This window comes from Rattus norvegicus, chromosome 1, assembly GCF_036323735.1.
Source record: "Rattus norvegicus strain BN/NHsdMcwi chromosome 1, GRCr8, whole genome shotgun sequence".
Classification (NCBI taxonomy): Eukaryota; Metazoa; Chordata; class Mammalia; order Rodentia; family Muridae; genus Rattus; species Rattus norvegicus.
Window position 1 is genome coordinate 94,941,783 of NC_086019.1, and position 27,460 is coordinate 94,969,242.

At 54.1% G+C, this 27,460-nt stretch overlaps 4 protein-coding genes and 1 non-coding gene across 16 annotated transcripts; 3 read left to right on the plus strand and 2 right to left on the minus strand.

Moving 5' to 3' along the window:
• Window positions 1-565: 565 nt before the first annotated feature.
• Psenen (presenilin enhancer gamma secretase subunit) lies at window positions 566-1,763 on the minus strand. Its single transcript, NM_001008764.2, has 4 exons — window positions 1,739-1,763; window positions 1,481-1,625; window positions 1,015-1,119; window positions 566-825 (listed from the first exon to the last, which is right to left on the minus strand). The coding sequence occupies exons 2-4, from the start codon at window positions 1,539-1,541 to the stop codon at window positions 686-688; spliced, it is 306 nt and encodes a 101-aa protein (NP_001008764.1). The 5' UTR covers window positions 1,542-1,625; window positions 1,739-1,763; the 3' UTR covers window positions 566-685.
• A 138-nt stretch (window positions 1,764-1,901) lies between these two features.
• On the plus strand, window positions 1,902-4,124 carry U2af1l4 (U2 small nuclear RNA auxiliary factor 1-like 4). Of its 5 annotated transcripts, none has more exons than NM_001008775.2 (8): window positions 1,979-2,056; window positions 2,189-2,276; window positions 2,579-2,645; window positions 2,733-2,782; window positions 2,859-2,957; window positions 3,130-3,263; window positions 3,443-3,538; window positions 3,850-4,124. In NM_001008775.2, exons 1-8 carry the CDS (start codon window positions 2,013-2,015, stop codon window positions 3,932-3,934), a joined length of 663 nt encoding a protein of 220 aa, NP_001008775.1. In that variant the 5' UTR covers window positions 1,979-2,012; the 3' UTR covers window positions 3,935-4,124. The 5 variants fall into 5 exon arrangements, with proteins under 5 accessions (XP_038937868.1, XP_038937858.1, XP_038937862.1 ...); XM_006228777.4 differs by having other exon boundaries at window positions 1,982-2,065; window positions 2,214-2,276; XM_039081930.2 differs by lacking the exon at window positions 3,443-3,538 and having other exon boundaries at window positions 1,904-2,056.
• Window positions 4,084-6,694, plus strand: Igflr1 (IGF-like family receptor 1). 6 transcript variants are annotated; one of them, XM_039087351.1, is made up of 5 exons: window positions 4,090-4,224; window positions 4,899-5,116; window positions 5,456-5,643; window positions 5,879-6,236; window positions 6,317-6,694. In XM_039087351.1, the coding sequence occupies exons 2-5, from the start codon at window positions 4,951-4,953 to the stop codon at window positions 6,640-6,642; spliced, it is 1,038 nt and encodes a 345-aa protein (XP_038943279.1). In that variant the 5' UTR covers window positions 4,090-4,224; window positions 4,899-4,950; the 3' UTR covers window positions 6,643-6,694. The 6 variants fall into 6 exon arrangements, with proteins under 6 accessions (XP_038943282.1, XP_038943279.1, XP_063127000.1 ...); XM_063270930.1 differs by having other exon boundaries at window positions 5,459-5,643; XM_039087354.2 differs by lacking the exon at window positions 4,899-5,116 and having other exon boundaries at window positions 4,084-4,224; window positions 5,459-5,643.
• A 667-nt stretch (window positions 6,695-7,361) lies between these two features.
• On the minus strand, window positions 7,362-27,457 carry Kmt2b (lysine methyltransferase 2B). 3 transcript variants are annotated; one of them, XM_008759254.4, is made up of 37 exons: window positions 26,286-27,457; window positions 25,207-25,279; window positions 22,968-24,982; window positions 22,648-22,761; window positions 22,406-22,556; window positions 21,872-22,151; window positions 21,638-21,693; window positions 21,126-21,404; window positions 20,739-20,833; window positions 20,360-20,458; window positions 20,109-20,222; window positions 19,806-19,952; window positions 19,615-19,710; window positions 19,144-19,261; window positions 18,570-18,683; window positions 18,224-18,408; window positions 18,060-18,149; window positions 17,860-17,964; window positions 17,652-17,725; window positions 16,991-17,106; window positions 16,811-16,902; window positions 16,591-16,728; window positions 15,281-15,439; window positions 15,017-15,137; window positions 14,860-14,938; window positions 14,604-14,764; window positions 13,880-14,104; window positions 12,339-13,632; window positions 12,160-12,249; window positions 11,968-12,077; window positions 9,218-9,355; window positions 9,060-9,134; window positions 8,797-8,974; window positions 8,451-8,558; window positions 8,266-8,349; window positions 8,019-8,148; window positions 7,362-7,945 (listed from the first exon to the last, which is right to left on the minus strand). In XM_008759254.4, exons 1-37 carry the CDS (start codon window positions 26,646-26,648, stop codon window positions 7,670-7,672), a joined length of 8,142 nt encoding a protein of 2,713 aa, XP_008757476.1. In that variant the 5' UTR covers window positions 26,649-27,457; the 3' UTR covers window positions 7,362-7,669. The 3 variants fall into 3 exon arrangements, with proteins under 3 accessions (XP_008757476.1, NP_001414070.1, XP_038949806.1); NM_001427141.1 differs by having other exon boundaries at window positions 9,218-9,358; window positions 26,286-26,659; XM_039093878.2 differs by lacking the exons at window positions 22,406-22,556; window positions 22,648-22,761; window positions 22,968-24,982; window positions 25,207-25,279; window positions 26,286-27,457 and having other exon boundaries at window positions 9,218-9,358; window positions 21,638-21,737; window positions 21,872-22,009.
• Window positions 27,277-27,352, plus strand: Mir3569 (microRNA 3569). Its single transcript, NR_037357.1, has one exon. It is a non-coding gene; the product is annotated as a microRNA 3569 (primary transcript).
• Window positions 27,458-27,460: the final 3 nt, after the last annotated feature.

The window sequence follows — 27,460 nt, forward strand, 5'->3', positions numbered from 1 at the left end:
TAGTTACGGGGACTCACATGGTGTCCTATTTTGGTCTCCATGGGCACCACATAAAAGTACACACACACACAAGCAGAACTAAATCAAGAATAAAAAATAGGAAAGTCAAGGAAGCTTTCCTAAAGAAGCTCCTGGATATTTCTCTTGTTGAAGACGCCTCCTTCGAATTCTTCCTTGGCAGAGAATACTAAGGCCTAGAACAAGGAAGTGATTACCTTGCTTGGTTGGTCCTGCTGGGAATCGAACCTAGCATCCTCCTCATGTTAACAAAGTGCACAGGCAGTAAACTACAGCCCCAGCTAAGAAAGCTGTATTTTTAAATTCACAACTACCAGTACAGGATAGCAGCCCTCCAAAGTGGGAGCACCATTTCCTTCTCCTTCATCCATAAGACGGTTCTGAAGCAGGAAAGTTCTTATCTCAGAAGGGTATGAGCAGTAGTTAATGAAATAGAAATTCATACGGTGCGTGAAAGCACAACATACAACGTGTAATACATTCAGTGCTTTTATGTGCTGGCAATCACTTTATGCGTCTGCCTCCAAAAGATCCCAAGAACTCAGTATTTAAAGTTAGGGTCCTTTATTGGAGCAGATGGGAAATGGGAAACAGATGTCTTCAGGGTCTGAGAGAAAACTTAGAACAGAAAAGCCCATCCTGGGAGAAAGAACAGCTCGTGAAGTTGTCAGGGAGTGCCCAGGGGAATGGTGAAGGAGAGGTAGTCCCCAAGAGCACCCCAGCGGGGCCGGTAGATCTGGAAGATGGTGATCCAGGTGGTGAGAACAATCACCCAGAAGAGGAAGCCCACAGCTGAGCGCCAAACATCTAGGAAGAAGAACCAGGGTGGGAGAGTTGGTCTCCAGCTGCTCTAGAGAGCCGGACCCCCCAAGATGGCCCTCTCTGACACAGATCTCCTAGAGTTCTGGAGCCTCCTTTATCCCTTCCAACCACCCGCTGTCCTTTTTTTTTTTTTTTTTTTTTTTTTTTTTTTTTTGCTGGTGCCCTAGAACTCACAGCCTTTGATTTGGCTCTGCTCTGTGTAGGCTGGAGCGAAGAAGGCCTCTTTGAAGAACCAGAAAATGTTGACCAACCAAAGAAAAGGCAGAAATGCAAATCCACCTAGGAAAAAGATACCCATATTTAGTTAAATCACAATAAGGATCTTTCCTAATCTCCATCTTAGAAGGCCCATTTGGTTGGAAGGTCCTCTCCCAAATTCAAATGGAGATCCCTGCTGTTAAGGACTGTGGGGTTCTGGCATCTACAAATTATGTCCTCCCAGGCCTTCATTCTTTCTTCACTGTTCATTGAGACTCTGACGGAGACCTCAGCTTCCTCCTTCCTGAACCCTCCCTTCTCCAGGACTAGAGTCTGCGTTCCCAGTCGCGTTACCACGAATCCAGGCCCATAGGTGTCTTGTTTTGGACGCTCTAGTCCGATCTCCTCTATTACCCCAGAAACCTTAGGGGACAGGCCTTACCAAGATAGTACTTCCGGCACAGGTTCAACTTCTCCTCATTGGACACCCGCTCTAAGTTCATAGTTGCGCTGGAGCCTGGTGGCACTAATTTGGCTTGCAGAGCAAGACCCAAATGACAGGCACAAGATCACGAACAATCACGCCCCTATTACGACAAATTAGGGGAGCGTTGGCTACGGGAAGGGTACCTCCGAACAGGCTTGTGGGACGAGGAAGTTCCTTATCTAGCTAGGCTATACCAGACGACTCCCAACTCACCAGTGGGGTTTACCCCTTCTGCCTGGGATTCCTTTGCCCGAGGTGCCGCAGATTTCTCTAGAGTTTGTTGTCTTTTTTTTTTCCCCGCCCCTCACCCGACTACCTTGTACGCATGCGCTCCCAGGAAACACTCGCTTGACTGTCGGCGAAGGCAAGTTGGCCTTCAACACGCGTGCGCAATCGCGTCACAGGCTGTGACGAACTACATTTCCCAACGCTCCTGAGCAACGGAAGTGACGTAAGGAGCAGGCGCGTTGGAGTGTTCGGGTAAAAAATGGCTGAATATTTAGCTTCGATATTCGGGACTGAGAAGGACAAGTGAGAATGGTGAAGGGAGTGGCCTCTCAGGGAGCCGGGGCACTTGGGTCCCTACGGGCTGGACGGACAGTGTTCGTGGGATGCCCGGCCTTCCCGGCCCTCGGTTTACCTCTGTCTTTGCACCTCTTCCAGGGTTAACTGCTCTTTTTACTTTAAGATTGGGGCCTGCCGGCACGGGGACCGGTGCTCCCGACTTCACAACAAACCGACTTTCAGCCAGGTGAGACCCAGATTCACGCCTCCCCGCGCTTCATCTGCTGTCCATCATCTCAGGGTCCCGCCTCTTCCGGATTACTAAAGCCAATCCTACCCCTGTTTGCTTTCTGACCTGGCCCTGGGTAGACCCTTCTTCCCAGGGACTGGACCCCGCCTCCCATGAACACCGACCACGCCCCTTGGCTGTCTAGGTAGTTTTGGCGTCTCTGACTCCACTGGCTCACATCTCTCCCCAACTTCAGAGTTGGGTACACTCTGCATGCAGTCCCGCTTTCTGAGCTCAGGTCTCTTTTAAATTTTGTTCAGACCATAGTCCTGCTCAACTTGTACCGGAACCCACAGAACACAGCCCAAACTGCAGATGGATCACACTGTGAGTAAGAAACTAGATAGTTCAGAGGCTGGGCGGACAGCCCCCAGCAGTTTACGCCCTCATTTCACCCTCCGGTCCCTCCTCCAGGTCACGTGAGCGATGTGGAGGTGCAAGAACACTATGATAACTTCTTTGAGGTGAGGGTTGCCAGGGTAACCTAACCGGGTTTCCTGTGGGCCAGACCTTAGCTGAGCTTTTCCCCATCTTCTGCAGGAGGTATTCACAGAACTGCAGGAGAAGTATGGAGAAATTGAAGAGATGAATGTGTGTGATAACCTCGGGGACCACCTCGTGGGCAATGTCTATGTTAAGGTGCCTGTTGTCCCCTGCTTAGAGCACAGAAGTGGAAACATTTCAGTGCCTATGGCCACCACTGAAACCTCACAACCTGAGGACTATCGATAAGTCAAGCCCAACCTCAGAGCTGACTAGTCCCCCGAAGATCTTGAATTCCACAGCCCATGGTCACTCACTTTCCCCTCAGTTCCGGCGGGAGGAGGATGCAGAGCGGGCTGTGGCGGAACTCAATAACCGCTGGTTCAACGGGCAGGCTGTGCATGCTGAGCTGTCTCCGGTCACTGACTTCCGAGAGTCATGCTGCCGACAGTATGAGATGGGGTAAGATAGTATAAATGTCAAGCGCAAGGCCCTGGGTTCGGTCCCTAGCTCCGAAAAAAAAAAAAAGAAAAGAAAAGAAAAAAGAAAAGATAGTATAAATGTAGTCTGGGCATCAGAGTCCCAGATGCTTGAGTGTTTGGTAGGGCATTTTCAGTCATGGGGGCCTCCTCTGTCTTTAGGGAATGTACCCGAGGTGGCTTCTGCAACTTTATGCACCTGCGACCCATATCCAGGAACTTGCGCCGGCAGCTCTATGGGCGAGGACCCAGGCATAGGTACTTCAGACCCAGGGTGCCATGTTCTCCTTTACCCTAGATGAATCTGCTTCTAACTTGTGGACCTACCATCCCAAAGCTCTTGTGCTCTAAATAGAGTTTTGAGCTCTGCCTGTGGAGAAGTACCTTAGTCTTAGTGCCCAAAACAGTGTGAACCCCACACCCAGTACCAGCCTGGGCACCTGTCCCTGAGCACTAGTCCTGAAATGACACCAACAGCCATCTTATCCCTAAGAGCCAGGCCTGGAAAAATCTTGACCACTCCTGACTATTCCTACCCATCTCTGACCACTCCTCTTTCCGATTCCTAGGTCACCTCCAAGGTCCCATACAGGTCACCGACCCCGAGAAAGGAACCGACGCCGTTCCCCAGACCACCGGCATGGTCGCTTCTGAGACTGGTGCCCTTGCTCTTCACCCAAGGGCATAGATGTTCCTGTCTAGCATCCCTTCTCAAAGCGCTCTACACGTTCCAGTCCCATCACCCCCAGGCTTCAGAGCTTCATAACACAATGTTCGATACAGGAACCTCCTCCTCCTCCTTTTGTCCCTCCTCCAATAAAGCTTAAGAAGTTTGTCAACCAAATCTGTGGTTTCCTTCCACCCCCACACCTAAGAAAAGGTGTATGCCAACCACAGTCTCAGCAGAGGAACTTGGAACCAGCTTGGGGTCTGGGTCTGCACTGGTAAGTCAGGACTGCTTTCATATGCATAATCTCAGATTGTCCGTTCTAGGCGCCTTTTAGGGGTACGTGCCTGTCTGTGGCAAGCTGGAGAATTCCTACTAGAGATGGGGAGAGGAAGAGAGGTGGTCAGGTACTAGTGAGAGTTTACAGTAGCTTAGGCCCACCATACCACCCTGAAATAAAGGCACTAATAATACCTACCACAAAACTTTGAATTAAATTTACTATCTGCTAGGTCCTGTGGTGTTTGGCTTGTTTTGTTTTTGAAGCAGGGTTTCACTAGCTCTGGGTGGCCTGGAACTTGCTATGTAGATCATGCTGGCCTCAAATTCACAAGAGTTCCTCCTGCCTTTACTTGCAGTGCTGCAATTAAAAGTGTGCACACTACACCTGACTATTGTGATTTTTTTATCTCCACCCCCCGCCAACACACACACTCCCTTTGCCCAGTGAGATTAAGTTCTGTCACCCCATCTTAGAGATGAAAATGAGAAAGCAGGCAGGTATGTAAGATCACAGATAATCTGGTGACCCACATCAAGTTCTTTATACACCTTGTGTGTGGGCTTGGAGTTGGGTGTGAGGTATGCCAGCTCCCAGAGTGGTTCTGGAAGCCTGTGCCCCCCCACATCCACCACTTTCTTCTGCCTTGGACTTCCTGGAATGTGCTGCAGAAACAGTGTGGGTGGAAGTGGTCACAGCCCTCAAGTCGCAGGCTCTGCTGAGATGGGGCCCAGCTGGCTTCTCTGGACAGTGGTGGTAACAGTGCTGCTTCTGACTCGGGCTGCTCCACTGGAAGCCTCCCGGTTCTGTGGCCACCTTGAGTTCTGGAACTCTAACAAGAGGTGCTGCAGCAGCTGCCTGCAACGCTTTGGGCCTCCTGCATGTCCTGGTGAGCAGTGACTGGGTGTGCACTGGACTACAGTGTAGCAAGAAGGGGCGCTAGGCGGTGACAAGGCTGTTGCTGGCCTTGCAAGGGGCTTCCTTGGAGTGGGCATGCTGGGTCTTAGGCAGGTAAGACTGTGGGGGTGGGCACAGGTAAGCTTGTGCAGAAAAGATCAGTTAGAATGGGGACACCAAGAGCAAACTTTACCTCTGAGTGGAGGACATGGGGAGAATGGATTTAGGTAGGTTTTATTTATAGTGTGGGCAAGGCTTGGTCCTCATGAGGATTTGAAATGGAATGATCTAGTAGGGTTAGAGGGAGAGCTTGTATGCCATTGTCTCCCAGCAGATTACGAGTTTGCGGAGAACTGCGGGCTCAATGACTTCGGCGATACTGTAGCACATCCTTTCAAAGAGTGTTCCCCTGGGTATTGCAACCCCAATGGCACAGAGCTGTGTAGCCAGTGTAACAGCGGAGCCACAGCACCCACTCACATGGAGAGCCCCAGAAGAACCCACAAGCATTGTAGAAAGGTGATAGACTCCTTGGTATGGGTCAGGGTTTGCCTGTGGGTTCCATGCGTAAAGCTCGGGACAGAGGGGGAGCCTTACTAAAGAGAATGGTGGGCACAGCAGAATCCCCAAGTGGAGTGCCTTAAGGGGGTGGATGAGGCAGGGAGCAGGAGCGCTATCTCCATTTAAGGACCTAAGGGATGGGAGGCTTGGGCTGATGGGCCCGCTTGTTTCACTCTCAAACCTCTGTTCCCAGAAGCCCATCCCTCCCAAGGAGGTCTGTCCTCTTAAACCTGAAGAAGCAGGCGTCTCTAGCTCACCAGGGAGGTGGAGCCTCAGGCAGACCACCCAGAATGAGGTCTCCAGCAGACGGGCTTTTGTCCCACCGTCAGTGCTGCCCCTGGCAGTGTTGCCATTGTTCCTGGTGCTGCTTCTGATACTGGCAGTGGTCTTGCTCTCTTTGTTCAAGAGGAAAGTCCGTTCCCATCCTTGTTCCAGTTTGGCTGGACCCCAGTACCCCAGTACCTCTGTACACTGGCCCTGCCCAGGTTCTCTGGAGGGATTGGGAAGTGGAAACAGAGGGAAGACATCTCTGCTGCAGCTCTCAAGCTGGGGTTAGTATGAGACAGAGCTGCCCAGGAGGGAGGGTGGCCTCAAAGGTTGTCCTGCCTTTCACTCCTCCCTGGTCTTCCAGAGTTTCAGAGTCTGGCCTCTCAGCCCCTCTCTCGCCTGCTGGATGAGTTGGAAGTTCTGGAGGAGCTGATTATGCTACTGGACCCTGAGCCTGGGCCTAGCGGGAGCATGGCTTATGGTACCACACGACACTTAGCTGCAAGATATGGGCTGCCTGCCACCTGGTCTACCTTCGTCTACTCACTGAGGCCCAACCGTTCACCCCTCAGGGCGCTGATTGAGATGGTGGTGGCAAGGGAGCCATCTGCTACTCTGGGCCAACTTGGCATGTACCTGGCCCAGCTCGGTCGCACAGATGCACTGCAGGTGCTGTCCAAACTTGGCTGAGTCAGTATGCTGGAGCTTACTACACTATCAATAAAGTTTCTCTCGAAGCGAATACCTGCATGTCCTCATTAAAGGAGTCTTTTTGATGTCCAATCTTGATTGGGTCCCAAGTTAACAGACATCCTTTCCTGTAAAGGGCCCACTCCAGGATAAAGAGGACCGCATTCCCCGGCCACTCCTGGAATCACTTGCCTGTCTGTGCTCAGCTGTGCCAGAAGGTAGAAACTAGCACACTTGGTCTAGTGCCTTCACAGACCCTCACCTTGAGGCTGGATCTCATCATGTAGCCTAGGCTGGCCTTGAACCCCATATGAAACTGAAGATGACTTTGAACTCCTGGAATCTAGGACCTGGATCTTCCTGCCTTTACTTACCAAGTGTACATCACCTTGTTAGTTTGTGTGCTGTGATCTCATACATGATGTGCAAATATTATCAACATTCCTAGCCCCTCTGCACCCAATCTGGTCTCATCGGTGCTTCCTTGATTACTACGGTTACAGCCAAGTGGGAGCTTCCACCTGCCTCCAGCACCATACAAATCAACAACCAGAGTTGACAAGATGGCTCACTGGGTAAAATCACTTAACACACACTTTCGGACCTCAATTTCTGGAACTGACTCCTGAAATTGTCCCTGACCTCTATGAGCAGGAGATAGCACATGCATACTAGTAAGCATGCGCAAACACAGCCACAATAAAATCATGAAGACCACATTTCCAAACGTTGACAGACTTTATTGTGGGGGGGATTCCCACCTGGGACCCCGCCCTCTTAAATAAAAAAGTGCATAGAAAAGAAGGGATTTAGAAACCTTTGTACAATATCTACATCCTGGGTCCCCAGGGAAGGAGGAAGGAGGCAATGGCTGGGTGGGCAGGAGGGGTGAAGGCAGGGCTCCTGCCCCATTACATGCCCACATCCACCATGAACAGGAAGGTAGGAGTGAGATACTGAGACTAGGGAGCCACAGGCCAGGGTGAGATGGCAGCGGGCACGTGAGGAATCCGGGGCAGCCATGGCCTCAGTTAAGGAAGCGACGGCAGCGCTTGGCGCCACAGTTGCAGGGCAGCTTGTTGCTGGCATCCTCGATGGGAAACTTGTAGTCATAGGTGAGCTCCTCACCTCGAAGGATGCGACGCAAGGCAAAGATGACAATGTGTTTCTGGCCTTCCACATGGATGACACGAGAGAAGCAGTTGGGCTCACATGAGTGGTTGATGAAGCGGGCGGCATTGCCATGCATGGTGGCATCCACCACATCAAAGTCATCCATGCGGAACATGTAGCACCCAATACCCTGCAGCATGGAGTGGAGAAGTCAGCTTTCTGCCAGGTCAGTCATCCACTCACCTCACCCTTACCGCACTTACCTTCCCATCGTAGAACTTCTCTCGCTTGTCAGTCAGCACTGAGCGAATGACAATGCCAGAGTACTCGATGACCATCTCACCAGCATCGATGTTGCGTTTACAGAACAGACCTCGTCCATGGATAGCTGATCTGCAGAGCAGAACAGACCACTCAGGGAATTGAAGGGGAATGGGGTCAGACACCAGGCAGCTCCTCATCATGGCACCTATCTGTCCACCCAAGGGGCACACCCCAAACCCCACTAACCTGTAGACACCCACAGCCTCTTTGGATGTCTTTTTGAGATGACGAAAACGCATGGCCATAGGAAGCTCTAGGCTGGTGGCACGTCTGGTAGGGGACAAAATACCACATAAGTTGGTAGCCAGGAACAGTCAGTCGCCCCCTTTAGGACCCTCTCAGACCCCAGCACCCCGACTTATTCTGCACACCTGGTGGACCGAAGCTGCACCTCATCCTCTTCTTCATCACAGGTGGCTCCCTCAGGGAGCACCCGGTGCTGGGAGGCCAGGAAGTTGAACATGTCAAAGGTACACTTCCTGTAAGTGTGAAGAAAAGTAGGAAGGTCATGGGCATTCTTTCAGAGACGCTGCCTAGCTATTCTTTCATCTGAGCCAGCATCACCAAGGACTACAGGGCTGAAGGTAGCAAAACAGGAGATGGATGGGGGCTACACTTCTGGCGTGAAGTCTACGGATTTACTCTTGCGGTAGCCTAGTGTCTCTGTTTCAATCTTTCTAGACTTAATTTCCACCCCTGAGCTCCTCAACCACTGACCGGAGATAGACCTCAGCGCGAGCAGCCCCATGGGGATTCAGAGGTGGCTCCTCCTGGCCCTCTCCCTGCTGGTGGTAGCGGAACTTATAGTGCTGGCAGTGCTGGGCCCCAGGCAGCTGCTCTGCCAGGAAGATGACAGCATCATGGTGGATACCCAGGAGCCGCGCTCCACTCATTCCTGAGAACAGGAAGGGAGGGACATAGCAGTCACACGAAGGGCCTACCTTGCCCCTGCTCCCAGGATTCCTGGGGATACCTCTTACCACTAAAGGAGAGATGCCTGAGGCGGGCATGCCCTCGAGCTTCTTGCACTTTCTCAATTAGAGTTCTCCATGCCACTGCAATGAGGATCCAGAAGTCAGGATGGGGTATGAACACTCTCCCACTCTGCTACTGTTCTTGCTACCCACCCCCAACTCACCCTCCAAGCTCTCAGCCTCCACACTGAAGCCATCATCACTGCTGATCTCAAAGCGCAGGTGTGGACCAGCTCGTTTCGGAACCTGGTTTTCTTTGTCCTCTGGGGATGGAGGTTCTTCCTCAGAGCTTGAGGCCTCACCTGCTTCCATGGGGAGGTAAAAGTAGGAGAGGATCACCTTCCTGGACTCAAAAGTCATTGCTGCCAGGCAAGCGGTACATGCATTTAATCGAAGCATTCCAGAGGCAAGGATAGGGAGAGCTCTGAATTTGAGGCCAGTCTGGTCTACTTAGTGAGTTCCAGGACAGCCAGGGCTACATAGAGGCCTTGTCTCAAAACAAAAGAAAAAGGAAAGAAAAAAAAAAAAAGACCTAAGTGCCCCTGATTCCCAGCTGACATCAATTCCTCCCACCCATTGGCACAAATACATACAGGAGACAGATGGTCCTCTTCCTGCTTCAATTACCCAGTGAGTCCTATGCCGTTGATTTGAATGTTCTAAGGGGCCTGGAAAAACTTTTCCACCATAGAGCAGCTGCACGGAAGCATGAAGGCCTGGGCCCTGCCGGCTCAGTGAAAGCTAGCCCACCCCATATATACACCCTATAATTATTCTGTCCCTGAAACAGACTCTACAGATATTGGAGAATTACTTATACACAGTTAAATAAATAATTGGAGAGAGTACTAAAATTGAAGCCAGAACCTTGAATGCACTAGGAAAACATTCTATCACCAATTTATATCCCAGCTGATAATACATTAAATTCTTTTTTTTTATAAAAGATTTATTTATTTTACATATGAGTACACTATAGCTGTCTTCAGACACACCAGAAGAAGGCATCAGATCTCATTACACATGGTTGTGAGCCACCATGTGGTTGCTGGGATTTGAACTCAGGACCTCTGGAAGAGCAGCCAGTGCTCTTAGCCACTGAGCCATCTCTTGAGTCCACATTAAATTCTTATAAAAGTTAAATTTATAGGCTTGGACACATTCAAATACTTATATTTATTACAAACCAGTGGTTTTCAATCTGTGGGTTGTAATCCCTTTGAGGGTGGCATATTACATATTTACATGATTCAGAACATTAGCAATTTAGTTATGAAGAGGCAACAAAATAACTTTATGGCTGGAGATCACCACAACGTAAGAAACTGTATTAGAAGGTCACACAGCATCAGGAAGGTTATAAACTATTTTAGGGACTTCTTAAGACTGTCCGTATTTATTTAGTTTTGCTAAGACAGGTTCTCACTACATTGTCCAGGTTGGCCTTGAACTTCTGGACTCATGAGACCTCTGCGACTCAAGATTATCTGGGATCATACAGATGTAAACCCCCTGAGCTGCAGAAAGGCTATGTCTGGGCCCCCACAAACAGGAATGTGCCTGTCATCATCACCATCACACCCCAATGCCAGCCAGACCACAGCCTCTAAGCTAAGCAGCCTTAGTCCATCTGGCTCTAATTTGGTGCTTAGAGCCTACCTCTATGTACTGAGTGAACCCAAACACCTGAGTAGAACTAGGTCACTACAAACCCAGTTTGCCTGCTAGATTACTCAGCTGCTTCACAGAGTAACCCCAGAGGCCAACGGAGAACCTCACTTCTAGTCTCACAGTCTAGCAGACAAAAATCACTCCAGCGCCCACCTGTGGCTCAACCTCTAGGCACATCTACCAGAGCTTCCTCCCATTCCAGGAGTCACCTGTTCAGAGCCGATCACTCTTCTCCCATGCCCTTTTTCTCAACCACCACCCTTCCCCCTCTCCTCAGCTTTGAAGTTGCAGCCCTCATAGCCTCAAGCTCTCTGACCTGCTGCCCCACCTCCTCCTGATCCTGAGCTCAACTTCTTGGCTAGCTGCCTGGGTGCTGCTCTGGCTTTTCACAAACCACTATCTTCAACATCCTACCCGCTCCATGCCACCTGCTCATGCACTCCAATCCAGTACTCACAGCCCTGGTCTGGTGGCTCACTGTGGCAGGTGAACTACTGACAGCTCCACTTCTGGCCTCTGGTGAACACCAGCCTTTTCTAATCTTCCTACTGTTCCTGCCCCTCACTTGGGCTCTAGGGTTCCACCCTCCCTGGGTGACCTGACCTTCTGGCTTTATTAGGCACCAATACTCTGATTCCAACCATTAGATGCACCCCCCACCCCACCCCCTCCAGCTGCACAAAGCCCAGACATTTGAGCTTGTTCATGGGGCTGTTGTTTTTCCTCGGTGTTTTGTTCCCTTCAGTTATGAGGTAGGGTCTCCCTATTCAGCCCAGACTACCCCTGAATCTGAATCAAATCTGGCTCAGCCTACAGCTACAAACATCTCTATATCTGATTTTTTTTTTTCCCTTTTTTTGGTGTTTCTGAGACAGGGTTTCTCTATGTAGCCCTGGTTCTCCTGGAACTCTAGGCTGGCCTCAAACCTAGAGATGCACTTGCCTCTGCTCCCCAGGGCTGGACTTAAAAGGTGTGTGCTACCACCTCCCAGATGCTCACTTCTAACACCAATTCTGCTGTCACAAGGCCAGGAGCTCCCAAACAGTACACAACTCTAGCCTTAGCCTGGGGCTTCTACCCACTGAGTGTGTTGGGTTTTTTGTTTTTGTTTTCTGGTGTTAGAGAATGAAAACCCAACTAGCCCCTGCTGTGTACTGTGTTTTGAAAGTGAACCAATCCAGGTTCTGTCAGTCACCACTGGGTCAAGCACAAGGAGGCAGTGAGAGGAAAAGTTGGTTTCTACCTGAATAGTGGTGGTGCCACTGGGATTCAAACAGTAGGTCTGAGGGACCATCGAGAGTCCGGGAAGGAGCTTCTGGGAGTGGCAGCAAAGGACACCGGTCCTGGGGGCGCCTGTCAAGAAAGATCTGTCAGGAGGCAAAAGTTATTGGGAGGGGGTGTCCAGAGCCTCCAGGGCGGGGACCTGGTCACTCACCCAGGGCTTTCCTCCTCAGGGTGTTCCCCAGGATTGTTCAGGTCCAGAACTCCACGTACTGTGGGCGTTTTCATCCGAACTCGACTGAGCCTGAAAAGCAGCACAGAAAGCCCAGGAGTCTTCCTTCTCCTGTCTCCTCCCGGTCAGTCTGCCAAGCCCAACCTTAGCCCCACACTTACCCACTGCCACTGACCCCTGGCACATGATGAGTATCCTCCAAGGAGTCTCCATCTTCATCCAGCCGGGGAGCTTTGTTTGGGGGAGGAACTGGAGGGGATCGGCCAGAGAAGGTGGACACCCTCTTGACACGGATCGCCTGGCGTGGTGGGCTGGGGGGCCCACTGCTGAACACCAGTGTTAGTGGGGGTGGAGGTGGGGGTGGGGCAGGCCGGACCACTCCTACCCCTACCACTGGTAACACACTGAGCAGGGGTCCTGGAGGCAGAGTCCAGGAGGTTGGGGCTGTTGGGGGAATGATGGGGGGCAGAGATGGCTGCTTTACTGGGGGTACGACAGGCTCACCCTCTCCTGCCATCTTCACAAATACCTGCCCCAGCTTGTTGACAAGGATGATCTTGGATGTGGCAGGTTTAGGGGGTTCTGGAGCAGGACCCAGACTCAGTACCCGGACCCCTGGCGCTCCAGGGAGCCAGGCAAATGTCCGGGTGGGGTCAGCTGGGTTAGTGGACAGGCTTTGTGGGGGCTGGCTACCATTAGCCAAGGGAGGTGCTGAGGGGAGAGAGTCCTCTCTGGGGCCAGCAGCCCCCTCCCCAGGACCCCCTAGGTTCTTCAACACAAAATCCACAATTTCTGAAGGCAGGTCTTCAGGAGGTCGGGCTCTATCGCCTGCTGCTCCAAGGACCCCTCCTCGGCCCACTGCTGGTCCTGAAGGAGGAGTCCCCTGTCCCCGGGGTTGCTGGACAGCCTCGGCCTCACTGTCTGTGCCGTCATCCACTCCGTCCAGCTGCTCAATCCGGGGTGCTCCAGCAAGGGAACTGGAGGCCAGGGTAGGGCCAGACACCACTGTCACAGGGAAGTGGACATAGCGAGTGGTAGGGCTGGCCTCCTCCTCTGAGCTGTCCCCTGGGCCTCCCTGGCTGCTCCCCATGGCCCCTGCAGCCACAATCTCTTCCTGGAAGGGCTCAGTCCCCAGCAGGCTGGCTGCAAAGTCCAAGTCAGCAGCACTTAGTCCTGACACCACCTCCATGTCTTCAAAGTCTGGGCCCAGGTCTTCAGAGGGTGGTAGGGGAGATGGGGCCAGGTCAGGGGGAGCCAGCTCCCCTGAGGTAGGTGTAAGGACTGAGGTAGACAGGGGCACCCTGAGCTGAGGGGAAGTTCTGAGAGGAGAGGAGGTCCTCCGGGATGGTGGTGGCCTGGTTGCCAGGGGGCTAGGACGCCGAGATCGCCTCGGGGGAGCTGGAAAGTCTGAGTCTCCCACAGTAGGGATATGGTGGGTCAGAGAAGATGGACTTCCTGTGAGACGAAAAAAGTCCAGTATCAGTCAGCAACTCCAAGTTTCCTAGCTAGCTCTACCCATTTATTTATATATGGGGGAGGGGGGGTGGCGGCAGAGTTTCCCTGTAGCCCTGGTTGTTCTGGAACTGCCTCTGCAACCAGGCTGGCCTTGAACCGATAACAGATTCGTCTGCCTCTGCCTCTCAAGTGCTGGGATTAAAGAACACCACCACCACTGCCCATCTGCTCTACCCATTGTGCTTACCCGGGGAGGGCAGAGGACCAAATGAGACACCCCCTAAGGGCCTCCGAGATGGTGAGTAGTTGGGCACTTTGATTCGAGCCCCTGAGAAGGAGCGGGGGGTGGGAGGAGGGCCATTGCTTGAATCTGTCCGAAGTGGGGGATCCAGATTCTGAATGGGTGAGAGGTGTACAGGATCTCCAGGAACCAGGGAATCTGTATCTGGCAGGTCATCATGATTGGGGGGCTCTGAAAAGGCATGAATAAGAGAGGCTGGGGGCTCTGTACCAAAACCCCCAACCCATGCCCCAGCAACTACATCAAGTGACTCACAACCACTGCAGCTCTAGGGGATCTGACCCCCTGGCCTCTGTAGGGGGCCACTATCCCTTGTAGGTAATGCAGCAGAATCTATGTATTCAGCCAGACCAACCAAACATTACAAGAGCACACAGATCTCAGGAAGCCAGCTGTCAACATTCCTGTTCCCTATGGCTAGTAGCCTGGTGCTCTCCTCTCCTTCCAGTGAAATGCTAAGCACAGCCCCTGCCGTCTGCTTCAAAGCCTCTAAGTCAAGTACTTATTGCTTCTATCATTAAGAGAGAGAGAGAGAGAGAGAGAGAGAGAGAGAGAGAAGACTAAGTGCATCCTCAAGTTTCTCGACACACAGAGGAAGGCTTGGAAGTGGGGGAAGAGCTTTGTGAGGACCCCAATTGGAGAAGGGGGTGAGGCAGTACCCAAGTGCTACCTGAGGAAGGGGCTGGGCTATGCACAATGGTCTGGTTCTCCTCAGCTGTTTCCAGGTGAACGGGCTCCTCCCTTGGCCCCCAAGGGCGATACTCTAGAATTCGGCACCGATACCAGCAGCGCCTCCGAGCATCCACTGTGCTCCAGTACAGGCGGGAGCACCTGGAGCAGACGTATGGGACAAGAGGGTTAGGGGTACCTAGAAACAACATCCAGCCCTGGAGTCCTCCTCCCCTCATCAGCCCTGGAGTGCTCACTGGTAGCCAATGGGGAAGAGCCGACCCTCACAGTCTGAGAGATCAGACAGGGTGCCCAGGGAGTTGATTCTGATGGAGCCTATGGCACAAAGGAGAGGTCAAGTAAGGTAGGGCCAGGTGAGGTCAGAAGCAGTACCTAAGAGAGTAAAAGGCTTACCAATGAGTACATTGATGACATCTGGTTCAAGTCCAGTCAAGAACTTTCGCTTGAAGTTGATGCCCTCAAAGTCCACATAGACTCGCCGAAGAACATCAAAACCATCAGGGGTCACGATCTCCTGGGAGGCAGGAAGCAAATGGGGGTTTCTGGATTGGCAGAGGGTTGGGAAGCATGACGGCATAGCTCTATAGGACTCAGCAGTTGAGGAAAGCCTGAGACAACAGGGAGTTTGGGCTGTGGGTCCCCAGCATCCTGGCCCACCTTGCCATCTAGGAGGTCTGTGTGTTTCTGACAGAAAACCTTCTTGTCATCCTGGAAGATGCAGTAGCTGGCCCGGGCACACATGAAGTGGAAGTTGCTGAGACACGAGGACAGGCAGCAGCCAACTGTGGCTCCAGGCTTGAGGCAGAGCTCACAGCGCTGTGGGAGGAAGGGACTGCTGAGGTGAGAACTAGGTAGCTCTGCATCACTGGTAACACTGCCCAGGCCCTGGCTGGCCTAGCACCCTGCACAGCTAGGTAGGAAGGAATCCTTCCCTGCCTGTGCCCAGGGCCAGGAACACAGCCAAACTACCTCAGACACATAAAGCAAGATCTGGAGAAAGCGGTCAGCATTTACTGATCAGTGCCTGCCACCTTCTTCACACTTAAGTCACCACGACAGCTCCTGCCAAGAGGAGGCTCTTCTCCAGGACCCCACCAAAGAGCACACAGTGAAAAGGATTCTTTCTCTTCTGAGATAGGGTTTTTATACACCCAGCCCTGGCTGTCCTGGAACTCACTCTGTAGACCAGGCTGGCCTCAAACTCACAAGACACAAGAGATCATTCCGCCTCTGCCTCCCAGTGCACTGGGACTAAAGGTGTGTTATCACGCCTGGCTGAGGATGGATTCTGAAGCTAACTTGACTGGGTCAAGGAAACTGCCTAGAGAGAGAAAAATGACGCCGTATGGAAGGGGTCTACAAATGTACCGTACACAAGGTGTGTAAATTCTATCTCTTGGGACACAGGCCTACATCTAACTAGAGAAAGTGCCACCAGTCATCAGTGCTAGTCTTGAGACAACCAAATGGGCACCAAGGGAGCCAGACTTGGGGCACACATCTACAACCCCAGCACTTGGGAAGCAGAAGCAGGAAGACTACATTTTAAACTAGATTGGACTACATAGGAGTACCTGGCCAGCCAGGGCTCATGAGTCATTGTCTCCAAAAAAAAAAAAAAAAAAAAAAAAGGGGAGGGTTGGGGATTTAGCTCAGTGGTAGAGCACTTGCCTAGCAAACGCAAGGCCCTGGGTTTGGTCCCCAGCTCCGAAAAAAAGAAAAGAAAAAAGGGGAGAGGGGTGCTGCTGAGATTCTAACATTGCTCAGTGGTGGAACATTTTGCCTAGCATATGTGAGGCCCTGACTTCAATTCCCAGCACCACAATAAGAGTAACAGGGACGAGCAGTGGAATGGAAGGACATGTCCAGAGATCACCATTTAATAAAGGATTAGGTTAGTTCCACTCTGAAGGAAGCGCTAACCTGTGACCCTGAGGGATGCCACCTTTCTGGGCCCATGCCCTTACCATCTGCCTTCCACGTGCAACAGCAGCATGGACGTTCTTGAGGGAGCCGTCATTCTCCTCAAAAACTTCAGCTGACCAAATGGCACAGTTGACATGTGTCCACTCATTCTGCCCAATGTACAGGAGCCGCCCTGCCTCCTGCAGGCAGAAGAGGAGTGGCATGATGGGGAAGTCCCCAGGGCCAGGCCCCCAACCTAGAGCTCTGCGTAGGAGCCCTTACCTTAGAGTCAGCATCCCCATATTTGAGACAGAGTGCGCACTGACGAGGGTCATCCAGGTGTGAGAAAGCAGCTGGGTCCTTACTCTGGAAAGCTGCAGAGGATATGGGAAAGTAAATCTAAGAGAGTCAGAATCTAGAGCATGGCACACCAATCAGGGCTCGGCCCTTGCTTCCCACAACCTGCTGAAGGATCCCCTGGAGGTTGCCCAGATTCTGGGGTCTCAGATTCCTGTTGTCTCCACTGAGCATAGACATGGTCCAAGGATGGAGGCAACACGGCATTGGGGAGGACCCCGCTGTGAAGACAGGGTCAGCATCTGATGAGCTCCACAAAGGCAATTCAACTAGAGCCTACTCATGATACAGGCAGTCTCTCCAACTCTCCCTCCCTCCCTCCCTCATCCCTCCTTCCCTCCCTCCCTTTCTCCCTCTCTCTCTCTCTCTGAGAAGCCAAGCTTCTCTGTGCCAGTTACATGTGCTGTTCTCCATGCTCCTGGAGTATTCCACATCAGTCCAGATGTCACCCCTTCCAGGACACTTTCTCCTTTTATATATCGAGACTCCTACAATCTTTGTCACCACTCTGACTACCTGGGCCATCAGTGCCTGCCTAACCACCCCAACATGAGCTCCCCAGATGCCTTCAAAAAGAAGAAACAAAGATAGAACTGACTTCGCTTGTGCACCTTTGCTAGTCTAGAAGCACTAAGAAGACTCACCCTGGCTCCGCCACCCTCTCCTTCAGCCTTGACATGAACCTTACCCCTTATGCCAGCCTCATCCCTGGAATCCCAAGTGCCCTCACTCCTTGGTCCCCCTCCAGCTACTCAGCCATGCTCACTTCGGCAGCCGGGTACTCCGTCGCCAGTACTTAGGGTCATGGGCATCAAACCAGCAGAACGCAGACTCTAGCAGCTGGGAAATGGGTTGACAGGATGAGAAGAGCTGCCTTCCCTCAAGAATAGATGGGGCAGGGTCCGAAGGACACATTCTTTAACCCCCTCTGCCCACACCCACCAACTCACCCCAAGCATCACCCCAGCACGCACCTTCAGTAGGAGTCCTTTCATCTGGTGTCCAGCCCGGCGCTCTGGGGTCTCTCCTTCTTCTGAATGCCTCATCAAGATGGCCACTACATCTTCCATGAAGCTGTGCTGTAGGTGAGTTTCTTAGTGTCTGAGCCCTTACCCCAAACTTCAACCTCAAACTGCTCATGGAAGCCACCTGCTCCTTCCCATGTCGCACTCACCACAGACTTATAGTGACCTTCCTCAAAGCGCCGTCCCACAGCTTGCAAATCGCAGGGTCCTGGGTGGAGCTGCTTCCCATCCTGCCCACACTGCAAATGGGGGAAGTCAGAAGGGCTAGGGCTGAGCCCAACTCCACCCACCCTGCCTCTGGGTCCCTCCAGACCTGGGTGCACAGCAGCAATGGGCCTGCCACCTTTGAGCTCAACAGTCCCTGGAGCACCTGACGCAGGCCTCCCTGTAGGGCCCCACTCAGGGCCTCTCGCCAGCGGGGCTGTGTTGCCCCAGCACATGGCCCACACGTGTACAACACGGAGTCTGGCAGTCCAGAAAGGATCTCATAGTCTTCATCTAGAACAGCCAATGACAAAGGAAACAATGGATTGGAAAGATATAACGGTTCCCAGGAGCCCCCCAAGGTACAAGGACAGTTAGTGCACACGTCACCCTACAGGCCTGTGGTCGGGACAGGCCCCCGTAATGCGCTGGACCTGTACGCTTAGGAAAGTCACCTGAGAGCCCCTCGCACTTGGCATGCACCCAGTGGTCACACTGTGCACACTGCATCATCTTGCTCTCGTAGTCGTTGTCTTCATAGCAGCGTGTACAGATTGGGCAGTAGTTCCCTGGGGAGAAGTTAGAGGCCACAGTCAGAGCAGCCAGGGCTGCTCAGAGCCTGAGTCTCGGGCAGAGCTGCACACATCATCTGACCGCTATAGACAGTGGTCTCCCTTGCACCCTTCGTGGACAAATCTGTATTCTCTGTAGCCCTTCCATCTTCCAAAAGACAAGACGCTGTACGGGTGAGCAAACACAGACAGTACGTCTTGACCCTGCCCAGTGGGAACTCGGGTTCTTCCAGGAGGGATCTAAGCCCTGTACCTGTACTACTCCCAAGTGGCTCTGCTCTGCTCATTATCTGTATACTGCAGGACTCTGGTTCAACAGCACTGAAGCAGCTCAAAGGCAGAAAGCTACTACCAGTCTCTTCTTTTTGGTGCTGGAGGCCATGAGTTGAGTCCCTTGTCCAGAGCCTGGCCCATTCCACCACAGTCCCCCACGCCCTGTTCTCTTGCCAGGTCCCACCTTTCTCATAGAGCTCGGTGCACCTGGGGCAGAGGCTGTAATCTCCAGACCACTCGACGTCCCAGTTCTTGCCTGGAGTTGCCCCACAGCTCTTACAGCGCACACAGGCTGAACAGATCTGGGGAAGCAGAGTTAGAACAAAGCCAGACATCAGGCTGAAGCAGGCTGACAGGTGAACGGGAGGATGAGTAGAAGGAAACAGATGTAGAGGGGAAGGACAAGAAATGATGGTAAGGGGGAGGAGGAAGAAAGGGGCAGGAGTGTGCAGCTGGGAATACTGGGCCCACGAGCTCTGTAGAAACCACTTGTACATCTACAGTTTGCTTATGTACACTGTACAAAGGGAAAGCTGCCAGTCAGTCTCGGGGCAATGGGCAGCCCTCACATCTTTATGAGGGCTTTGGTCAGGTTGAGTCTGAGGGTGAGGAACAAGTAGAATGCTTGAACAAGGGACGTGGGCTCATTTCTCACCCAGTGGCGCCGTCTACGTGTGGCCCGGGTTGGGTAGCTAGGTCCCAGGCAGGCTGGGTGGTAAGCATGGCGACAGCGCTCACATTCCAGAAGGTGCTGGAAGGCAGTGGAGGAGAAAGAAGTGTACAATACACTCCATCACAACATCCCCCACCCCCAGGCCTCTACCTGCCCAGGGCTGCCGTGCCTACCTTGGACCCTCGGCCTTTGCGCCCACAGACATGGCAGAACTTGCAGCGCCTGCAGCACCAGGTGTCACGATGCTGGGGCAAGGGCCGTTCAGCCTCCTCCAGGCAGAAGGGGTGGAAAGGGTCACAGCAGACTTGGCAGAAGACAAGCTAGAAGGAGTAAGGAAATGAAACACACTATGAGGCTGGACAGCCAGGCGATGGTCCCTGGCTGAGAGGTCAAGGTCAGGAAAGGCAAACGGAGAAGACTTGGAGGCCAGGGCTTTGTTTTTGCTTTAAAAAAAAAAAAAAAGGCAAAGCACCAACCTCATGGAGGCCTTTGCTAGCACACAGCAGACACACCATCGGTGGCCCCCCTGGCACGGAAGTAAGCACACTGAGACCACCCATAAGCCACACGTTCTCTAGGTCGCAATCCTCCTAGGGTAAGAGAGAACACAGGATTGGAAAGCAGCCAGGAACACAAGTCAGATCCATGTTGAAAGCTCTGGTTCCTCTCAACACAACCAAGAAGTTTCTTCCACTACAAGCTCTAAGAGTGATCCTCAACCCTGTACCTTAAAATCCACTCGGACCCGGTGCACACCATCAGGAGACTTCTGCTTTCCAGTCCAGCCATTGGGAAAAGAGGCAAAGGGGCCAGGGGCTAAAGCATCCTAAGGAGGACATGGGGTTGTCACAAGATGCCAACCCCACCCCTCTGCAGACGCCTCTCCTCACTAGCCTCCCCCAACCTGCCAGACCCTGCCTTTTGCCCAGATCCCACTTGGCTTTCCAGAAAGGCAAGGCCTGCCTCATCCCTCAGGACCTGTCCTCTGGTGAGGACACACCACGACACTCAGGTGTGCCCATCACCCTGACTTGCCAGGTAGCTCCTGGAGAGCAGGAGCCATGCCTCACACAGGGCTTGGGGTTCTCGGAGCGGGCCGTGCTGACCTTGTCCAGGCGCCTTCGGGCCTTGAGCTGCAACACAGGCTGCAGGGTGGGTTTGCGGGGCCGGCTCTGCTCCTCAGGTTCTAGCATTGGCAGCTCTAGGCAGGACACAGGACAGCTGACCCTTCCTATGCCAAGTCCTCTACCCATCTGCACCTACATGTTTGTTCCCAAGACTTCCTCCAACCAAGGCTCAGAAGGAAAACCTTCAATGAGTCCTGAACACACTGACTGTGTATCCCCCAAGAATGACCTCCTCTTCTGTTCCCAACTAACCCTCCTGGACAGACTGGGGAGTCCTATCCCTTCTAAGCTTAAGACACAGCGGGCCCTGGATTCCACCCCAAGAATGGCCAAAAGGAAGAATCATAAAAGGAACTAAGAACATACCATGTTCTCTGGGGGTGCGACGTCTTGGAGCAGGGGGACCCCCGGGCTCTGAGTCATCTGAGTCCTCGAAGACATCATAGGAGGGCCTCTGTTTGACGCAGCGTCGGGCTGACTTGCGCTGCAGTAGGAGGGAGTCCTGCTCCTCGGGCCCGGGAGTGGCCCCCACCTCCTCCCGGGGCCCCCCAGCTCCCGCCCCCCGGCGTGGGCCTGGAGGACCAGGGGAGGCCTCAGGAGATTCATCGGAATCCCAGGGCAACAGCGTCTTCACTATCGTCCGGCCTGTGGGAACAGGGGACTTGGTAGGATTTGAACTCAGCCAGGGACATGGGCACCAGGACAAAGGAAAACCAGAAAGTGCAGCACAAAAGAAAGAATGCAGGACAGGTTTAAGCGTTGATTAAAAAAAAAAAAAAAGGACACGTGTCAAATGCAATGGCATGAGTAGAAAGCAAACATGGCCACCCCACTATCTACATAAGGTTTGCGAAGCAACAGTCTTCAAACCTTATTACCTTTTTTTGCCAGCCGCTCCATCTTCCGAGCCTCTATCTTGTCACACTTCCGGTATCTGGGGAGGGGAGCAGCACGTCACCAGGGTAGGGGACTGGTGGTCTGGGGGAAGAGAGGAAGCTCTCCACAAGGATGCCAATCCCACTGCTCTGGCTGGGCAGAAGAGGGGCTGGGACAAGAGGCTCAGGTGACTGACAACCCCAGGCGGGACCAGAGGCTACACTCCAGCTACTTACACACAGCACTGCTTCTTAGTGTTGGGACCCCCAAATTTAGGTTTATCCAAGCAGTTGACACAAGAGCCACAGTCCTGAACACGCAAGCAACCCCGACAGTGCCCACAACGAGCCATTCTCATCTTCTTGCCATGGTGGGATGGCAGTGATCGCCGTGGTGTGTGGGCCAAGGCCCCTGCAGACCCTGTAGGCTCCGAGTCTCCCCCAGGCCCTGCAGATTCCACCTTTTCCCGCTGGGATCGGGAAGGGACACTCTCAGTCTCTGATGCTGATGACGTATCTATTGCAGCAGATGGAGGGGAGATAGAGCCACAAAGCCACTAGGTATCCTACCTCACTTCCTTACTTTCCCTCTGCTTTTCCACACTGACTGACTCTAGTGTTCTGGACCTGACCAGGTCTGTCCAAGACCCAGCAGCACTACAACCCATCTTCCCCTAAACCCCATCCAATCCCTCTGCTCAGCTCCCTGGTGCTCTTGCTCATGCACAAACCTTACTTGTCCTTAAGCCTCCCACTACATAAATCCCCTACCCTCGGTGGCGAGGTCCTGCCGATCCCGGAGAGGGAGGGCACTGAGGCGGGGTACGTCTTCAGGCACCATGGCCCGAGCCTGACCCAAGGCCACAGCAGCATGACGGCAGACATGTTTGATTCGGGGGCCTTGTACAGGTGACTCAGGGCCCTGGGAGGAAAAACCAGGAAGAGGTGTGGGAAATGGCTCCACATGGTCCTGTAGCCAGCCTTCTTCAGAAGACCCTCCTCTCACTGCATACCGAGGCTCCATCTCTCTTAGCTTCCATGGATTCATCTTCAGACCTGACACAGCCTCTGTCTGGGGTCTGTTTGACAGTCCCCACAGCCTCCTCGGTTTGTACTGCAGGGCTTGGCTGGTAGAGGAAATTAACAGGGTCAGGGGCTACAAAGTGAGGACCAATGGGAGCAGGGGAATAGGAGAGGGAAGGGATGGGGTAAGGGCAGTAACAGAAGGAGGTAAAAGGGAGACTGGCCCTGCGTGTTCCTGCTAAACACTATCTAGGGAGGCAGCTGTACAGACTGACTGAGTACAGGGACCTGCTCAGAGCACCACACTCACCGGCATTGAAGCTGCCACTTTCTGCTGCTGCTGTTGATCAATCTTGAATAACTGCACCTTAGCTCTCTTAAGAAGGCTAAACATTTTTTCCTCCACCCCAGATAGTGGCAGGGGACCCAGACTTGCAACACGGGTCTTTTCCAGTGGTGGCGTGTGTTGTGGTGATGGAGGTGGCTGCATTTGTGGTTGCTGTGGTGGTAGTGCCTGGGGTAGGAGCTGGGTCTGCAAGGCCTGCGGGGGCTGCTGGAGCTGAAGCTGCTGCCCTTCGCTTAGAGCCGGAGCTCCATGGGGGGGCATCTCGACTTTAACAGGAGTGGTGACCACAGGGACAAACCGAGGCAAGCTGAGGTGGTTGGTCCGCCCCACTGCCCTAGGCTCAGGCTCAGCTGGAGAGTCATCAGCAGGAGGCAGCTCTGGCTCAGGGGCTTCAAGAGCCCCAAGAGGAGGAGGGGTAAGCACCGATTCATAGATCTTCAGGTGGGCTTCACTCGGGGTGAACTGAGGGGCCCGAAGGAGCAGGGGCCTCCGGGAGGGAGTGGCAGGGGCAGGTGGTGGAGACGGGGCAGGTGGAGGAGCAGGTGGAGGCGGCGGCAGCTCCCGAGTTAGTGAGGTCCAGCGAAACGTGGGTTCCCTTAGGATAGACCGTCTCTTCTCAGGGAGCGGGACTGGGGTAGATGGGGGAGTTGGGACACGAGGTGGAGAGGAGACTGGTACTGGTTCCTGGGGAGCAAGTGGGGAGGTTGCAACAGGAGGTCGAACAATAGAAGCCTCCACCTTTGGAGGTTTGGGAGGGTCTTCGTCCATAAATCGCCGGGGCGTCTTGATAACACGGGAGGAGCGAGCACTCACCACAGGCATAATAAACTGCCGTATATTCTTTAAGAAGGTGGTACTTTTGGGAACCACAGTAGGACTGTCTTCCACAGGGCTTCCTGTGGTGGAGCTGGGGTTTGCAGTGGGAGAAAGGGTGCCCTCTGGTCCTGATCGAGCAGCTTCCCGCTCTGCCCGCTGGCTAGGAGTCAGGGGAGGCCTGCCCCTCTTCCTAGAGCACGTAGCTGGGACAAGAGGAGGAGACTCTTCCTGCTTCTCTGGGGCTGGATATGGGGGAGGGGAGGGTGGGGGAGGAGGAGAAACTGGGGGTGGTAGAGGGGATGCTGGAGGTGGAGATGTTGAAGGGGGTGGTAGAGGAGGAGGTGGTGAAGGGACCGGAGGAGTCAAGGGTGGTGATGGGAGCTTTGCCTCTTCCTTCTCCTTGGCTAGCATCACTTCTTCCTCAGCCACAGCTCTCTCAGTGTCCTCCTCTTCCTGTTGCTTGCTGTTATCCTCACTGTCATCTTCTTTTTCTCCCTTCTCTTCTCCCTCCTCCTCCAGTTTCTGCTCCTGCTTCTTTCTGCATGGTCCCCTTTCCTGTTCATCTCCGTCTCTTCTTTGGGGGGCATCCTGCCAGCTTTCCCCACGCTGACCACGACCCTGACCTGATTCTAGTCCCTGGGACAACTGTCCCATCTTCACTTTCTTGGCCTTGGAAACAAACTTGATCATAAGGGGAAGTCCACCTCGGCCTCTGCCCCTGCCTCCACGGCCGCCTCTCCCAGGCTGCCCTCCACGTTTGGGGGTTCCAGGTCCTGGGCCAGGTCCCTCCTTGCACTTCCAACTGCCAGCTTTGTGTTGTACTGGAACCACAGGAGGTGGAGGCTCGGATTTAGGGATTGTCACAGCCGCTTCTGCCACCACCACTGCTTGCTGCTTTTTCCGGCAGGGGCCGGCTGGCCGTCCTGGGGGCCTTCCCCGAGACCGACGGGGAGTAGAGGGTTCACGTGCCCGTGCCCGGCTCCGGGGGGGTTGGGGTGCTCGGGCCCGCCGGAGAAGTTCAGTCAGTGCCTGCACCATCCGTTCTGTGCCCTCCTCACCCTTTTTCCGAGTAGGGGCCTTTGGAGGGGCAGGAGCCACATCTGCTAGTCGAGGAGGAAGGGGGGTCGTCTTATGCTTGCGGCCCCGACCCCGTGGGGCTCGACCTAAAAGGAGAACAGTCGTGGGGAGATGGGTCAAGCTGGCCCTGTAGTCTTAAGGAAAGCATCCAGAAGGGCAGGATACTAAGTCTTCCTTGTCTGTTTTCCCCACAGCCCAGGCTGCCTTGGACTGAACACAGGACACATTCAATAACTGCTGGAGACCAGCGAACACAAAGGGCAAGAACCTTCCCATTACACTAGAGAGGTAGAGTTTCCCCATCACTCACCTCGCTGGGACCGAAGCGCAGAGCGCAGGGAACTGGGGGCCACATCTTCATCTGAATGAAAACCCTGAAACTCCTAATTTAGGGGACCAAGGGTGAAGGGGAGAAACAGCAGTCAGTGCCAGAGACCTGGTTCTACCTGGGTCTCAGGTGTTGCGGATATGATAGTTAGCTTCCACCTTAACATAATCCTCCTTATTTACCAAAGAACTTAAAAGACTGAGGCAAGGTCAGAAGGAACGAAGTACAAGGCATTCTTGAACCAGACCATACCAGCACAGCCATCAGTAATTCACTAGCCCAGAAGAAAACACTAGAGGGTCTCCTCAAGTTAAGCAATAGGCATTCAATGAGGGCTAAAACAAAGTAGGTCCTCCATTTACACCCTTGCAGGACATTCCTAAATGGGGAGTGTTTGGGGGAGATGAGAGGTGGAGCAGATGGTTTATCATATTAGAATCCACTCTGAGCCTTCAGAGGACAGCTAGCTCTCCTAAGCAATATAATCCACATCCTCCTGCCTTTTCTAAAAGGCTGAGGGGAAAAAAACAAGATTGCACTCACTCCAGACTCAACACTCAGCATTCATTCTATCCCTCTTCAATCCGTGCCTAAGAAGCCTCCACCACTCTATCTTAGAACCAAAGAGCAACTGGGGGACAGGGAGATGTCGCGGATTTTAAGGGCTAAGGAGGTAGCCTACAAGTAAGAGCCCAGGAGGCTCTAGCCTTGGTCAATTAAGGCCACGCTGCTGCTGTCAACCACCACTGGTTCGGCATGCAATCCCTATGGCCTCTTCACCCACTCCTGTCCTGCTCTGCCATTGCTACCGCGAAAGATCAGCTCAGGACACCAATAGGGCTTGCCTGGTGCCCAGGCGTCTAGCTGCAGTCAGGGTTTCTCTGACCACTTTCAAAGGCCCTAGCCACCCGAAAGCTCCACGCAGCCTGCTTCCTGCAATGCTTATTTCCAGGAGCCCCAAGAATCCCACTTGTCCACAACACCCTTCGGAGCTATCCGGAGCCCTGCAAGCCCCTGGCCTCCGCCCCACCCGGCGCTGGAGACACCTCCGACCGCCTCACCTCCTCCTCCGATTCCCCGTCACTGCTCTCTTCCTCCGGCATGCAGCCTCGGTTCGGGCCCCAGCCCCGGCCCCGGCCGCGGCCCCGGCCTCGCTGAACGCGCGCACCAGCCCACAGGCGGCGGAGCCGGCGCAGGCCCCGGCGGAGACCCAGCAAACGGAGCAGGGCCGTGTCCTCCCCGGGCTCGGCTCCTCCCGGCCCCGCCGCGCCGCCGCCGCGCCGCAGGGCTACCCGCACTCTTTCGGCTCCGCTGCCTCGGCCGCCGCGGCCCCCGCCCCCGCCGGAACCCCGCGGCCGGCCCGGGAAGCGGCCCCGTGCGGAGCCAGGCCCGGGGCAACTGCCGCCGCCCGCCGCCGCCGCCATCTTGGCACCGTGAGAGGGGCCGGGGAGGCGGGGGGAGGGGCGGCCCGTGCGCAGGGCCGGGGGGGAGGGGAGAAGAGGAGGGGCAAAGCGGGGCGGCTGAGGCTCACGACAACAACCAGCGCCGCTGTGGGGCGGGCAGGAGCCGGGGGCTGGGCTGGCCACGCGCGGGGCACCACGGGAGCAGGAGTCCTGGGCCAGTCGGCCGTCACCCTCAAGGCGCACCTGAAGAGCGGACCCCGCGTCGCGGTCTGAGCGGGAGGCGCAAGGTCTTCTGGGAAATGTAGTCCAGTCGCCTTGCTCCTTCCGCCGACAGCTGAGGCGCGAGAACTGGGAATACCGGGTTGACGACAGAGACCAGGAGAGCCAGTTCCTGGTCTACAGGAGGTGTGGTTCCCGGCTCAGACTCCTCCCATTGTTCTAGTCGGAACTACCTGTATGGACTACCATTCCCAGAGTACCGTTGCCTTCGGACCCTGGGAACCCGACGGACACACAGCAAACGAAGTTAGCTACTGCGCTAGGCGTGGGCTGAGGGAAGGGCGGTGGCGCTGGGTTAGTCTCACTTCCAGGCGCAACCCGGTAGCCGCATTATCCGGCGCGGAGGGGAGATGCTGGAGAGGTTGGTCTCCAGTCCCTTCCTCGGAGGACAGCAGACTCAGGTCGAAATCGGGACCTGAGTCTGCGCTCCTCTCCAGCCCTAGACTACGCGCGCGGTGGATTGCTGAGGAAGGAATCAGAGTCTTGGGGGCGCCTCAAAGCCACCTTTCCCCTCCCGCAGGGTCTGGAGCGCCTTTGCGGCGTGCTGCCCTCGC

What these genes read in the sequence shown, in the direction of transcription:
- Kmt2b (NM_001427141.1), bottom strand. Translation starts at nt 26,648, where the DNA reads ATGGCGGCGGCGGCGGGCGGCGGCAGTTGCCCCGGGCCTGGCTCCGCA. An exon ending in TGCGCTTCGGTCCCAGCGAG is followed by an intron (nt 24,983 to 25,206) that starts GTGAGTGATGGG and finishes TTCTCCTTTTAG; the next exon opens with GTCGAGCCCCACGGGGTCGG. An exon ending in GTGCAGCTTCGGTCCACCAG is followed by an intron (nt 8,350 to 8,450) that starts GTGTGCAGAATA and finishes GTCCCCTACCAG; the next exon opens with ACGTGCCACCAGCCTAGAGC.
- Psenen (NM_001008764.2), bottom strand. Translation starts at nt 1,541, where the DNA reads ATGAACTTAGAGCGGGTGTCCAATGAGGAGAAGTTGAACCTGTGCCGG. An exon ending in GTGCCGGAAGTACTATCTTG is followed by an intron (nt 1,120 to 1,480) that starts GTAAGGCCTGTC and finishes TCTTTTTCCTAG; the next exon opens with GTGGATTTGCATTTCTGCCT. An exon ending in GCAGAGCCAAATCAAAGGCT is followed by an intron (nt 826 to 1,014) that starts GTGAGTTCTAGG and finishes TCTTCTTCCTAG; the next exon opens with ATGTTTGGCGCTCAGCTGTG.
- U2af1l4 (NM_001008775.2), top strand. Translation starts at nt 2,013, where the DNA reads ATGGCTGAATATTTAGCTTCGATATTCGGGACTGAGAAGGACAA. An exon ending in ACAAACCGACTTTCAGCCAG is followed by an intron (nt 2,277 to 2,578) that starts GTGAGACCCAGA and finishes AATTTTGTTCAG; the next exon opens with ACCATAGTCCTGCTCAACTT. An exon ending in TGGGCAATGTCTATGTTAAG is followed by an intron (nt 2,958 to 3,129) that starts GTGCCTGTTGTC and finishes CTTTCCCCTCAG; the next exon opens with TTCCGGCGGGAGGAGGATGC.
- Igflr1 (XM_039087345.2), top strand. Translation starts at nt 4,888, where the DNA reads ATGTGCTGCAGAAACAGTGTGGGTGGAAGTGGTCACAGCCCTCAAGTC. An exon ending in CCCACAAGCATTGTAGAAAG is followed by an intron (nt 5,644 to 5,878) that starts GTGATAGACTCC and finishes CTCTGTTCCCAG; the next exon opens with AAGCCCATCCCTCCCAAGGA. An exon ending in GCTGCAGCTCTCAAGCTGGG is followed by an intron (nt 6,237 to 6,316) that starts GTTAGTATGAGA and finishes CTGGTCTTCCAG; the next exon opens with AGTTTCAGAGTCTGGCCTCT.